Source organism: Cloeon dipterum, chromosome 1 (genome assembly GCF_949628265.1).
Source record: "Cloeon dipterum chromosome 1, ieCloDipt1.1, whole genome shotgun sequence".
Classification (NCBI taxonomy): domain Eukaryota; kingdom Metazoa; phylum Arthropoda; class Insecta; order Ephemeroptera; family Baetidae; genus Cloeon; species Cloeon dipterum.
In genome coordinates this window covers 21,443,896-21,459,162 of record NC_088786.1, presented here as the reverse complement: position 1 = coordinate 21,459,162, position 15,267 = coordinate 21,443,896, and the positions used below count along the sequence as shown (strand labels likewise).

Genomic DNA, 15,267 nt, shown 5'->3' with positions numbered 1-15,267 from the left:
TAGACAACCAGCGGAAATGGATGATATGAACGAGCGGCTCGGCAAACAGCAGCCAGCTACACCAAATAGAGGAATCCGTGAATTATGGATGACGGCTGCCTGGCATCGACCTTTTCACGAACATAAAATATTGATCTCTGCTCCGCTGGCCGATCCCATATCAAAGTGAATATTCGTATATATGCGCATGGAAAAGTTCACCGGGAAAACTTTTCCTTTGCGCCAAAAGTTTGCTCTGACGTCATTCCACGAAGCTTTTCCAGTCTTGTGTGCGCGGGTTGCATAAGCTCGCTCCTCCAGCAAAGAAAAAACATTAGCAACGTGTATTATGATGTATTTCTTTTTAATCTGCCGTGGCTATCTGCGCGGCGGCGGCGGCAGTGGCGGCAGCGGCTGCCTAATGATTTTATAATAAGTCCGTGCGGCGGGTGAGCCAACGTCTGTGGGTGGAATTAAAGCCCGCCTGGCCATCAAGCAAGCCCGCCGCGCCACTCGGTAATTATTGCTGGGCGCGCGGTGATAAAGAAATAATACCCTGGGCCGGTCTCGGTCTCGCTCGTTCTCTCTCTCTCTGGCTCTGGCTCTCTGCGCTGAACTCGACGAGAGAGAGATAGAGAGAGAGAGAGAGAGAGAGAGAGAGAGAGAGCCACCCCTGCAGAAAACAACAAAGGCAGGTATGTGTGCGCCAGGGGTGAATCAGACCAGCGGTTAACTGCCGCCGAACATGCAAGCCGGCCGACGCGCCCGCTCTCCACTCACTCTTTCCTTCTGACTCACCAAATTGAATTAACTAAACAAAAACACAACTAAATAGTCCACCTAGGTGCGCATTAATAATTCAGGGCCGGCTCTAAAGAAGCAGATTACCCGCGTCCGAACAGAACAGAGGAAAGGCCCAAGCGCAGGAGGAATTTATTTTACGCTCGTCATATTTCTGCGCCCGCCGTTATTGTAAATTTTACGGCGAGAAGGGGAGCAGCTAGCAGCTTTACTGCTGCTCTCTGGACAATTTTTTGACAGGAAGGTTCCTCTTTCTCACGTCTTTTATCGATTTTCTGTGCGCCAGCTATCCGTGCGAGCTCAAAATCTCACATTTTGGTTGCTCTGTGAAAATTTTCAGTGAGAAGCACATCGGAAGGCTTTTAGTGAATGAATTTTTAAAGGTCTAATCTATGTCCATTCAATTGAAAGGCGTCAGTGAGTGATATAGTCAACAATAACAAAGCACAGCTATGAAAAAAGCTTCTTAGAAAAGTGAAACCACAAATCAAATCGAGACGTAAAAATATTGACTCCGTTTTATTAAGTGAAAAAATTATTTTCAACCGCAGAGTGTCACAACGGTTGACACAATATTTTTTTTAACTTAACTTTTACGTCTGATCGAAATTCACAAATTGAACTCCGTTTTTAAATTCAATATTCTTTGCATTTAACTTTGAAGTCAGCTCTGCTTGTTCAACCACATGAGCACCTACTTAAAAGTTGGCTGGACTTTTTATAAAATTAAATTATTCTCTCTTAAAATTTTCCTTTGTGACCAAGATTATAGTGTATTTTCTACTAGCAATAAATTTTATAGTTTTTTTTAAGAGATTTATTGCCAAATTAATGATATTAATTATTGGTTAGGTTGTTAAAAAATTCAATAAGCTATGAACACACTATATACTCACAAGTTTAGATTTCCCTCACGGAGAGACAGATGGAAACTTTATTTAAAACCAATATACGTAAAACGTATACAATGCTATTTTTTGCTTCTTCATTACCTATTTGGTGTTTACAAAATTCTTGTTATAAAATTAAAATTTACGTATAGTGACTCAGATTTGCGTGCTCTACTAGCTCCCCTCTTTAAAATAATTTTATACAAATTGCTTTATTGTGCTATGAAATTAAAATATAAATAGATAAATAAAGCTCGCTACACACCAATGAAGCTGAATTAAATTTCTTCTGGCAAATTGAGACAACCTCGCGTGCTTCTGCTTTTATTGGCATCTATCAAGGACATTGCTTTATTTTGCTCTTTTTTTCTTCAAATTCTCTCTAATCGCTGCATTTCAAGAACACGCCATTTGTAAGAAAATAATTTTTAAACCTATAAATTCCATTCTGCTGTATTATAATTTTAGTGCCCATTTCTGCCTTTGGTCTATAACAATACTATTCATTAATTCAAACTGATCATCCAGTAAAATTTTCCAAGAGCGGGAGCTCTCTCTCTCTCTCTCTCTCTCTCTCTCTCTCTCTCTCTCTCTCTCTCTCTCTCTCTCTCTCACATATTTTTACTTGTGCAGTCAATCGGTTTCAATGGCCAGTGCTGCAGAATCTTTATTTTGCAATGTATTTAAAATAGATTCAATTTTGAAAATCATTCACTCGCACTTTTCTTGTTCATCTTAAAGAACTACAAATGAGGTCAGCTACTTTTCAGTGCGAGAATGTGTCAGATTAATTTTAAATTTGATTTTACATTTATAGCCACACAAGCGCAGATCAAAACACGCATAAACAAGAGCTATTGTTAAAATTTTCGTTCTATAAATCACATTGCTGATTTTAAGACGTCTGAAAGAGAACAGCAAATTTGCTTTCAAAATCCTCAGAAAACTTCCAATGCACTTAGACCTTAGTTTTACTGTGTGGCAAGAATTAAAATGATTGTTGGAATGAATGAAAATTAAGTAAGTATAAAAAAATAAAAGATTTCGCAAGTAAGTCCATTAGGTATCCGTTAATTTTTTGCGTCTCATACACGATGTTTTGCGTTGGGGAAAAAAGCAAAGAGAGCACATGAGTGCGGGTCATTAATAAAGGAGCAACAGAGCCACGATATGCCGACGGACAAATGATGTCTGAAATGCAACCTGGCAGTCCGCTTTGAATCGAAGCAGCTATTAATCTTCGCCGAAGGAGATTCTCGGCTGCGCGCGTCTTTGAGCACTCTCGCCCGTGAAATCCACAGCGCAGACACACGAGAGCGCGCGCGAGCTGCGGCCAGCGGGATGAAAAGAAGACGTTTCCCTCAATAAGAGTGATTAATCTCTTTGTCTTGCTTTAATATCATAATAGACCCCTAAGAGTTATGCACTACACGGCAACCATTACCCCAAATGAGAAGCGCTCACTCGCTCTCGAGATTAATTTACCTTCCAGCTCTGAAGAGATCGTAATCGCGTTTTATGTGAAGTGTTCGACCGCTGATGACCCGAATTTAATTTCATTCATGCTTGTGCCAATTAAGCGGATGTTGTAATTTAGACATTATATTCGTTCGCGGGCGAAAGGTCACACATACGTACGCATGCTCTTTCTTTTCTCTCGCTCACACACCTCAGAGGTTCGAAAATGTTTTATTTGACGCCTGATTTCCATAATATGCGAGTCAATTAAAATGTTGGCCTGCACGTACACGTATAGCAGGTTATTTATAGTCTTACCTGAAGGAACATATCTCCGTCCAAAACAGAATGATCTAGTGCTGTTAGGTCTCGAGACCTGAACGAAGGGTCTCCGTGGAGACCGTCTTCTTTGTCTCTGTGCATCACCACTGCAATCACACGAGAAAATTGGTTAAACGACAATTAAATGGCAGAAAACGGGATTATTATAGCTGAACGAGAGGAAGTCGCAGGGTGTTTTCGCGCTCACAAGATTAATGAATTTACAGACCGATGCTTTTCGAGTTTACGCCGCTCGCGCCCAGGTGCTGTTATGATAATCATTGGAAATTTGGTGTCACCCATCGTGACATCCGCGCGTGCGAGGGGCGAACGCACTCTTAACCCACCCAACTAAGACAATCAGTCCAATTAATCGCGGCCACATTAAATTGCTGCCGCGCGGCGTCGTTCTTTCCTCCAAATCTGCTTCTTTGTTTTCAGTCGAAAAATAATGCCGTCCTCTCCTAGCGCGTAATAGACGTGTAAACAAAATTAAATTCCGTCTCGAGACTTTCACACCTCGGCAGTTCCTCGGTTTGTTTGCAAATCGTGCTCGCGGTAAATAACGCCGCGCGACACGAACCGAATCGATGCTAATTTATGCCGGCCCCGGCGCAATCACACACAACAACAATGAAATTCACTCCTCGGTGGGCAGATTTATTTACGTGCCATGATGGGGCATGAAATCGCAATTAGCTGGCGCGATGATCGGCAATCGGCGAGGGTGCGCGCGCGCGCGTGCGTTTCGGCCAATGTGGCTGCGTCATCGTCTAATCACCGGCTTCGGAAACAAATAGCGCTGCCGCGTATGCCCGGCAATATCATATCAGTGGGGGACCTATTAACGCCTTTATCACGCTCATTTACCTTTTGTTATTCCAAAGCGCGCCTCCGACCGACTGTCAGCGTCTACAGTTCAATGACTGCGCCTCTTTTCTCTGATTTATTTTTGGACAGCGCTGGTGTGTTTCAATATTCCACAAAATTTTCTCTAATCATAGCCAGAAATCAAAATTAAAATTTGTTCTGGTCAGCATTGGGTTTCAGTTATTAAACAAAATAAATTCGAGTCATTCGCCGATTGGATCCAGCATGGTACATTTTACTAACAATAAAATAACTAATAAAATACTGTTTTTAATGTTTTAATTTGCATTTTACTATTTTAACCACTCATAAATCTTATAAATACATTTAAAAGTGAATAACAATTTATAAAAATAATTTAATTTAATATTTATTAAGTTTCTTTTTGCAGTTAATTATATTTTATCTCTAATACATTTTTATTTGTTATAATTATTCTAGCTAATTTATGATAAATATATATAATTTGGAAGATAACAACTGTGTATACAACAAGCAAAAATGAAATTTTAAAAATGCCTTGTTCCTCTCTACATAAAAGTGCAATGCAATATAAACCTTTTAATCCGTGTTACAACGTACATACACAAAATGGAATAAAAAATGCACACAATTCCTTCCCAAGTTTAAAACATCTATCAAACCACACATTGATCTAAAATTTTAATAGGAAAATTTTGTAGATTACATAATTTTCTTGTAAAAGTTTAAAATTTAAAGCACGTGGCAGGAGACGGAAAATAAAATATCTTCAATCAGCATTAACTTTGAATTTTGTGTGACATCATAATTTAATCACAATTTCACCTGGAACCTCCAAAATCTCATTAAAAATTTTATATCGGACAATTTCTGCTAATTGGAACTAAAGAGGACAACGGTTTTGTGAAAGTAGAAATGCAAAATCGTTTAGTATACGATACAAATACAAATGCTCCCATAGTGCGTACCATCAAAAACAAATTTCATGTTGAGTTGAAGGTTCAAAATTCCAATTTTATCCCGCTTGCAAAACAAGCCTAAACCAGAAATATAATTTTTTCGGAAGTTGATAAGAAAATTTAAATTTCAAGATAGATTAATTTCGATACTCTTCAAGATTGCACGGCTAGGAATTTAAATTTTTTATTTGTGTTTCAATCATGGGAAAATATATCACTCCGCACTTTGAGATTTAATTATGTTATACCAACGTCATCAAAACTTAATTTCATATTATTACGTTAAATTACCACCCAGGCTTTGATCAGGGACTATTATAGAGACTCTGCTGACACCAACTTTGAAAAGCTCATAAAAATATGGTGAAAAGTGCGACTTCGGGACGCCACCCGTGGTTGTGTTGTGTTGCGAAGTGACATGAGAAGGAGAGACGCCGAAATAAGCCGGCCCGGCGTCAAATTGAGTTGTCTTCAAACTTTCCGGTAATTGCAAAAGTTAAATTGGCGAGGCTATAGGCGATTGATCAGGCCGCTGTGCTTGAGAGAGCGAGAGTAATGGTTGGTGCAATGGCACAGAGTTGCGCCCGTCTCGGGTTTCAGCGCAGAGCGGGGAAGGGCTGGACGCGAGACTTGTACGCGCGATATTGGCAAACGCGCGGCCCTTCGACGGCTGCTTTATTGGGCGTCGCGGGTGTCGGATTGAGAAATCCAATCATTAAGCGAGCGAGCGGCGCTCATTGCGTATGCAAAAAGCCCACAATCTCGTCGAATATAGTTATATTTTACGCCTATGTGTAATAAATAACCAGCGCCGGTGCGCGCGGCCCGGGGAAAAATGAAAAATGCTGAAAGAGAGAAAAGAGTTAAAAGGCTATTTTCCTCGCCGTTATTTATGAACAGCCGAACACACAGTGTCCATAAATAAATAAAGTGAAATAAATTTAATCCGAGAAGAGCGGCCAGCTCGATCTCTTCGTATTTGTGCTTTTTTCGGACGAAAATCTCTCGGCCGCCGCGCAGTGATAAACAATGGTAGCAGCAGTGTGCTGTGCGCGCATGGTAATGAGCCCGGGCCGGCGCGGCCGAGGGACCCGGCGTAATTAGAAATATGGTCGGTGTCAGCACGCCTGGATTTATCGCCCCAGGAGGGGGTGGGAGCCGTAATAAATAAATCCTCTTTCTTTCTCCTTATAAAACTCTCTACCTTGATGTTCTGTGCGCTCGGCGGCGGTGGCGGTGGCGGCGGCGGCGGCTGAGCGGAACGGCTGCCGCTTGCTATGCACCCTGTTCCCTAGGCAACCGAAATGCACGAGGCATGCGCCCCCTTTCGCAATCAATACACCCACTCTGTGCGAGGAACGAGGCAGCCAACTCTTTCGCTCTCGTCGCGACGCCGCCAGACTGGCGAGCCAACCTGTGACCCCTGCTTGCACGGCCGCGTCTAATCTACTTTTATTGGCTCGCGATCCGCTCGCTGCCGGCGATTTTCACAGATAAAACAAATGAGGTTGTGTGAGCACTGAGCAGCATCGAATTTGCCTACGAGTGCAGTCAGCCGCTCATGAGATCATTTCTACTATAAAAAAGTCCTTATCAAAATATGCAACTGAATAAAATCCACCGAGGCATTACTATTATTCATTAACTTTGCATTAGCTGGCATTGGACCCTTCATTTACTTGGTAATTCAATTACATGAGACTCGATGATCTGAATTAACTACTTGTATTTTTTAAATTAAAGCTTTTATTATACAAAATTGTTAATCAACATTTACTACACCGGCTATCAAAAAGGAAACATGAGAACTATGAAAACTAATGAAATATTTTTAACTTATTATTTCAATCCATTGATGGTAAAATAAATACTAATTTTGTAGCAAAAAATGTAGCAATAATATTTTTTAATGTAAAAAACCTACATATTATTATGTAAAAAATTAAAACATTTAAAATGAAATTTATACAAAATATGTTATTTACAAAAAATTATTATTATTTATATAAATAATATAATACAACTAAATAAGAAAGTTTTGCAAACACTGGGTTATAAATATTTTATTTTAAAAACTATTTAATTTTAATTAATTTTTTTAATATATCCACTTGAAGTTAAATTTTTAAAACAAATTATTTATTTTCTTCACAAATCCCTTTGAAACATGCAGTCCAATTCACTGTAATGTGACTAAAGAAACTTAAAATTGAAAAGTTATCATGTTGAATTAAAATTCTGTACATTTTCCATTAAAAAAGGGAGCTCGTTAGGATATTTTGGATTTTTTTTTAAATAATTAAAATCGAATAAAGGCAGCATGCCAATAGCTAAACTGTATAACTATTTAATAAACTAAAAAACATAAACCATACTCTGGGAGTTTCCACTGGCTGACTTTCAAGCATCTTGCCTTGTACTCACAAATGTCAAAATCAGTAGTTTGCCAACATTATTCGATCTCCGATCCAAGTCGGTCATTTGTCAAGAGCGTGTGTGAAAATTTGTCATTTTTAATGGCTTTTGCGCAATTGCTAAAATGATGACCTCACTCACTGGCTCGCCCGCTCGCTCACACACATATATACTCTCAGTCAGCTAATCAAAAGGAAATATTTTGCTGTAAACTGGTACTAATAAATTATTACACCTGCAGGTCTTCGTTCGTATAATGCTACAACAATAAATATTTTCCTTTGCCTCTCTTTCTCTCTCGCGCGCGAGCTGCCTTAATTTATGCACGGGGGAAGACGAAAAATTTTATTCCGCGATTTGTTTCGTCGATCGCTCTCCGCGGAGCGTGGAAAACCGTACAAGTTTGCGAAATCTGCACTTGTGTGCAGCACTTAATGCACGGCATTAGAAGCCATAATCTCGCTCTCTCAAAAAAGCAGAATAAATGCACTTATTGTTTATTCTGCAGATTCGATCGTTGCTTCCGCGCGCCGGTGTTGTGTGTTTAATTTATGCAACTACACAAACTGCTGTCTGTCTGTTTGTTGTTCTCGACGGCTAAAGTAATCATGTGTCTGAGCGCACGGCACTTCAGGGGCTGCATGCCCTTACATTTGGGCGGGCTTTCAATGCTTTTCACTCGCACGCCGAGCGGTATTTCCGTCAACTGCGTTCTTGGCGAAAAACGTGCTTTGACAAGATTTGCTCTTGTTGGACTGATTTGCAAGAGATCTTATTTCTGCATGAAGAGTTCGCTAAAAAAAAATTGGACTTTAAAGCCACAGGCTTTTTTCGTTTTTGAGAAAATCGGATTTAAAGTCGGAAATTGTGGTTTTTTGCATCATGAGAAACGGTGTTTTTGGAAACATCGCATTTTTTGTGCAGACTTCAAGCGGCTTTGACTCAAATTTGATTGAAAATCAAGTTTTAGCTTTTCGAAAGCATGTTTGGGGGCTGGGACCCGCCATCTGCCTGGGCGGGATGACCGTATTTGATGTCGATTCATAAATTTTTCGCAACGAGAAACTCCATTCTGGATTAAATTTCATTATTTCTCATTCCCTTTTAGATATTATCTAAAAATAAAAACTTAAATTTTTTTCAGTCTTAATGCGTCACGAGTATGTTAGTTCTAAAAAACTATTTATTATAATAGAGACACGTTACATTCGAGGAAATTCATTTTTACGCAAAATAGTTGGACCTTTATGAAATTTTTTACTTAAAAACCAGAATAAATTATTTTTAAGTGTGTGTTCGAGAATACATTAAGAGATAAACAAATTACAATTATTTCCATTAGTTTTATCTATATATATTTCAATTCTTAAAGTCAAGTTGAATAAAATAATGCGTAAGTAGAAACGTTTTACAAAAAACTGTCTCAGCTGTAAGCTTTCAAATTGGAAAGCTCAACTATTTTAGTTTAATGTCTTCCGAAATTATTCAATTATTAGCTATAAATTGAGCATGTGGTCATTTTCTAAACTCTTTGCATGCCCACCGACCTTTCCCACGTGAGCTCTCTGGTCCAGAGTGAAAAGCTGCTGTTCCAAAAGAGATATAAAAGTGCTATTCACTTCTGCAGTCGCGGAACGACAGTTTAATTGACCGGAATGAGTGGCTCTATCTGTGTAAAATAAATCCACCCCCGTGTCGGAGTAAAACCAGCCTGGTTGCTGCTGACCAGCCAAAGCGGCGGCGTATTGTTTCCGCCGGCACGAGGAAATAATGACAGCAGCGCAGTGTGCACTTGCAGGGAGAAAACAAAGTGCGTTTGGAAAGCGTGTATGTCGCTATATTAGGGGAATAATGAACTCGGTAATTACCTCGGAGGGCATAACGCACGCCAGCCAGCCAGACCAGCTGCTTTTTGTGCAGCTGACCTTTCTTGCGGGGTGCGTGAGGAGGACCAAATCTACCGTGACGAGTGAGAGCAGAGCCCGTTGAACACGCTCGCTCGCGTTATTGTACAGCTAACAGCTAACTCCTTCCTCAATGTCATTGTCATCGATGCACCCACCGATCGTGTCCATGCCACCCCCGCGCGCACTCTTTCTTTATTGCGTTTTCGTCTATTGATATCCGCCACGAGCCGGTTGTGATTAAATAAATGTTGTGACAGGACTGTATTACATACACCAGAGGGAAATTAGTCGCGTGTGATCAATGCCCAATGCAGAGTGCATTTCTCAAGAGAACAAAGCGAAATTTGATTAATAGAAAATTGCTCATTTTCATTTTAAACTATTTTCGCAGAGATTAAAAATATTTTCTCCTTACGTTATACGTTAAGCGATGTGTATACTTGGAAAGATAATTAAGAGCAGAAAGTTTAAGTAGAAATAGAGAAAATTAAAGTTTTTTTGCCTTGATTTGTTGTTCTCTTGCCGATTTTTTTACATAAATGTCATAGGCTAAAAAATAAACTTAAAACATAAACAAAGAAAAATACATACGCATAATTTAATGAAATTGAAATTTACGTAATAAAATGGATTTATTGTCAGCTCTAAAATTTACCTTTCAAAATTTTAAGTGGGTGTTGATCTAAAACGATCTAACGGTCATGTATGCGTGTTTCTCATACAGTAGTTAATTCACAGTAAATTAAATCGCAAGAAGGTGGGATAGCTAAAAAGATTGCAACAAGATCAATCAACAATTTCTAAATGGGGATGTAAATTATTTTCTCTCTGCACTTTGCAATTAAAATCCTTCACGAAGGGGCATGAAATGTCTGCTAGAATTTTTTCGTGATGATAGGAACAGTTTTTAAAACTGAAAACCACTTTAAATAAGAAAGGATGGAATTTTTGGCTTAGTTGAATTGTTGTTAAAGGAAATTATCGAAATTATTATCACAGGAAGATGCGAGTTGCGGGGTTTTGTCAAGATTTTCGTGTGCAGTGAGCGATGAGTGCAGGCGGACGTTTTCAACAATCCCTTTCTGACTTTTCTATAAACAGCTAAAACAGTGGTATGAATTTTGTTTTGGAGGTAAGCTGATGAGGCCTGTGAGGCCGAAACAGCTCCTGTGCATTGCGAGAGCGTGTGAAAATATTTTTCTTTTACAAAATTTATTTTCAAATTTTCAGCCTTTTTTGCCTGTTGTTCGTCTCTGGAAGTAGCCATTAAAAATCCATGGTGTGTGTAAATTTGGTCTTTGAACAAAAAGTGAAATTCTGTCACACTAATCGATTTTTTCTAGATTAAATTTTCATACCATTTTCTGGAACAAAACTTTATTTGCGTCTCTATAGATACCTCGTATCTCTAAATAAAAAAATAAAATATATCAATCCGCGATAACTGGCTAGCCAATTAGCGCTTTTTGCAGAGTATAACATACATGTATCGACTTTTTGTGAGCAGTATGTGACATATCTGAGTGAAACCCGTCGACTGCCGACCTAAAATACGCATGCCGAGCAATCAATATTACTACACACACACACACACTCTACTGCAAATTATTCGCATGCACGCCCCGCCGGCCGCTTCTCGTTCGCTCCCTCACGCGGCAGAAAATAAAACATAAAACTTTCTTTGCGCTATACAACGCTGGCAATAATTTTGCGGAATTTATTTCCGCGCGCGCCCCCCACACACACACACACCACCAACTCATAAATGTGTGTGTATGTTTGTGCGCTCGCCACTTTTGTCGCATAGATATTGCGCGCGCCATGTTGCATGAATAAATATCGACCCCGCAGGTCACAGGGCACGCCCCTCAAGAGGTCTTTTGCTTTGGCGGTCGCTATCTCGGCCCCTGATCTCGGCTGTGCACTCATTTCCATCTAATGCGCCGCACCGCAGCCGCAGCCAGCCTCTGTCCGCTCCGCCGCGCGCCTTCCTCGCCTCCATATACATATATTAATGATACGCTTGTTCGCACCCCCCGTCACTTTTTGACGTATATTTTTTTTGTTCCACGCGCACCGCTTTGATTCCACCAGGTCTGGACTCCCGTCGGGCGATACCGACCGAAAATCGTGTTCCACCGGGACATTGGAGAGGATCAAAGAAAGGGTTGTGCTAGGACACTCTGCGTGAAATATGAAGTTGGCCGCCGAGATTTACATGCGTGCTTGGTGCACTGGCGCTGTGGCTGCTGAAAATCGATTTCGGGTGCATGGACATGGACAAACCTTCAGAAAAAAATCGAAATGTGTATTTTGAACTAGGTATTGAGCGAGTCTTTATTGCTTTCATGATTTTAAGAACTGAGGCATTGAGGTGAAGGGGTACATGACAACGACAAAATGATGCTAGATATACGCACAGAGATTGAAAAAAAATTGATAATTTGAAGTAAGAAGATTAGTGATGTGTCAAATTTATTTAATTTTCATAAATATGCAAATTAGACGTTAATCTAAACTATATCCATTTGTTGCTAACAATAAAAAACAGAAGTATATGTTATGTTTATAAATTACTAATAAAAAACAGCTGTCTCCAAAAAATTTAAAATTTATAAAGAAAATATTTCAAATTTTTATAAAATATATTTTTTTATTTGTCATTGTAAGCTATTTAAATATGGTAATTTGCATAATTTAGCTCTTTCATTTGAATATTCCTTACCAAATGAAGTCATTTTAGCATTTAGAGTCCAGTAATTAGCCGAATGGTAATTATAATAAATTTATTAAAATTCTTTTTGAAATAGGAAGTAGTGAACAATAAAAATACTATCCATTAAATTTTTAAACTTGAACAACCACCAGCATATATCGAAACCTGCAGTCAAACTGTTTTGTTACCGATTTGGTTGCACCTTGAGCTATCTCGCCGCGTTTAGATTGTTTAGAAGCAAAAGGCCCTTATTGTGTTGCTATAAACTCACTTTCTGACGTCAAAGTGCGGCGTTTTTTATCAGGAAATTTACCTGCTTCTTTGCTGCGATCGAGCAACACACATACACAACGCGGGGCTGTCTGCCTGTCTGCCCCTAAACTTTGCTTTTATCAAATCGGCGGTGGCAGCAGCAGTACACAAGCTGCAAGTTCATCGCTTCGTGGTTATCTGTGGGTCGAGGGACTTGTAATTGCGCGCCGCTTTGCATTTCTGACAGCGGCGGAAAGCACACAGATATATATTACTTATTATGTGCACGTCACAAGCTAAATTTGAAAAAAAAAATAATAGTGGTGAAATGAAATTAACTAGAAAACTGAGTCTATTTTTTCTGGAATGAAGTCCAGCCTCGAGTAACAATTTTTTAAGGTTTCGTGACAAACCTGTCTTAGTTATAATCAAGATAAAATCGATAGATTTTCTGAAATTTTTGCTGTTTTATGGTGCTCACTCGTCAGCAATGAGTGCAGTTAACCGTTTTCAATCGCTAGCGGTTCAGCTAATAAACTCAGCAGTTACAATGCTGTGGTTTTGATATATTTTTGCGGATAAACCTCTACTCTGATGAGGCCTTAGAGGGTCCAAAACAGGAACCACTGTTCTACTGGAACGTGAGTGAAAATAATTTTCTCTTTCATATTTGTCATTTTTAGCCGACCATGTCGGACATCAATTCACAAAGAAATAAGAAATAGATCCATTGAATTATATTCCTTTTGCAATATTAGATAAAATCAAATTCCCTGGATGAACTTTTTTAACTCAAAATAAAACAGAACTGATGTCAAGTATGCTCTGAAAAACAAAGGAAATCTTCATTGTGGTATTAGATATTTGGCCCTTTCCGGATAGCAACTATATAAGCCGTTTTGTATTTATTTATATATCATTTCAACCAAATTCATTCGCGGTGCATAGAAAAGCGCCAGCTGTAAAATTTCCACAAAGTTTCGTTTCCGGCGTCCGGGCCTGCCGCACGGCAGACCGAGTTTAATGAATCGAGGCGAGAGGAGCAGGGAATTTCATCCCTTGGCGGGGAAAATATTTGGCTGGGATGCTAAATCAAATATTCAATTACAGTTGTTGGCAGTTTATTATATTTCCTCGGCGGCCCGTTGTTCTCTCTCTCTCTCTCTCTCTCTCTCTCATTTGGGGAAACAAAAAGAGCGAGCGAGTATGTGTATAGGCGATTGCCGGGGCTGCGTGCGTGCTCGCTCTGTGTGATATGGCACGAGAGTTACGCCTCCTTTTTTGTGTTTGTGCAGCACCTGGCCCCAGGTACACACACACACAGCAGTCATAATTACCTGTGCAGATGACACAAAGCGCGTGTTGGCCATCAATCTTTCCGGGCGGCCAGCAGTTCTTTATTCGCCGCTCACTCAACTTAATCAAGCAGCCCTTTTATTTTTCTGGGTGCTGCTCATTCCATTTTATTAATGAGCGCCCGGCGCGCCTGTAGTCATAATATCTAATTTATTATCATCTCTTGTCGCAGCTTTTTTAATTAAAAGCTGGAAATGTGCACCCCTGTGCTTTGTTTAATTAATACTTCACGTTCGGCAGCTTATGTATTAAATTTCCTTTCTTCTCTATTTCCTCGGTTCGTAAAACGTTTAAAGTAAAGATCTTATCTTCATCTATATATGTTAGCTATTTTGTCGTTTCTTTCTTTTTTTTAGACATTCTTTTGATTCCCTCGTGCACATGACGTTCGCCGATTTTTATATTTCTATTATTTCTCTTGACTAATATTTGCCTATCCGCATAGATAATTGGGCAACAAATTTTTTGCAGGTGTTGTTTCGTCTGCATCAAAGTTCTTAAATTAGCTTAATTAATTTTTAAACTGGTTTTTATGAGTCATAAAAGCACTCAGAGACCATTTGGCTAATTATGCACGGCGTTGTACCCGTAAAGACCATTTTTTATCTCTCCCCGCGGCCGCGGCAGGCGCGTCACGATAAAGAATAAAATGTGTATCATCCTGTGGGGATATCACCTGGACGAATTATATTTCATTTTCCATTCCGACGAGGCGCCAGAGGAAGGTGACCGCACCCTTCATTGTGTGTATGTTTCAACCCCTTAATGCACACCGCACGCGCCGCGCGCTCATCAAGCTCTCGCTCTTCCTTGTTTGATCTTCTAATCCGAGCATAAATCACCGGGCGTTCAATACAAATGCGCCGCGTCAAAGGGTCACGCCGCGTTAATTTATTTTATTGCCAGAAAGAGAGACCGAAATTACACACTGGGCCGGCGTTCATAAATAAGACGAGCGAGCAGATGATTCACAAGTTTTTGTTCGATCTCTGGTGTACACACGAAAATAATGTAATAATGATATTCAGAGCCACGCCTAACAAAATCAACACATTGTATTCCCGGCTCTTTCGACGCGCGGAGGTGTGCAAGTCACGCCGTGCGCACGATTATTATTTACAAACGTGTTAATCTGCATAGCCCTTGTTTGTCCAACTGGTTAATTGATTCCGCTTTGGAGAAACTTTCCTGACACCCTGGTTTTACGATTTGATTCAATTTATGGGAGACTGTTGTTCAGGTTTTTTTTAATATATACCTCCGTCCCTCATGTAAAAGTTTCAAAAGCACATTCAGTTTTTTTAAAAATTGGGTGTCCTACATAAACCTGGAACTTTTATCAAACATTCTTATCACGGGTG

The 15,267-nt window shown here is 39.7% G+C and overlaps 1 protein-coding gene across 3 annotated transcripts in view; it reads right to left on the bottom strand.

Annotated features, from left to right (window-relative positions):
• The window catches only part of ss (spineless), a 40,283-nt gene that overhangs the window by 13,829 nt on the left and 11,187 nt on the right, over positions 1 to 15,267 (bottom strand). For all 3 annotated transcript variants that reach the window (XM_065496919.1, XM_065496918.1, XM_065496920.1), the window contains exon 3: positions 3,447 to 3,556. In XM_065496919.1, coding sequence (XP_065352991.1) covers positions 3,447 to 3,556 — 110 coding nt within the window. The remainder of the gene's footprint in view (positions 1 to 3,446; positions 3,557 to 15,267) is intronic.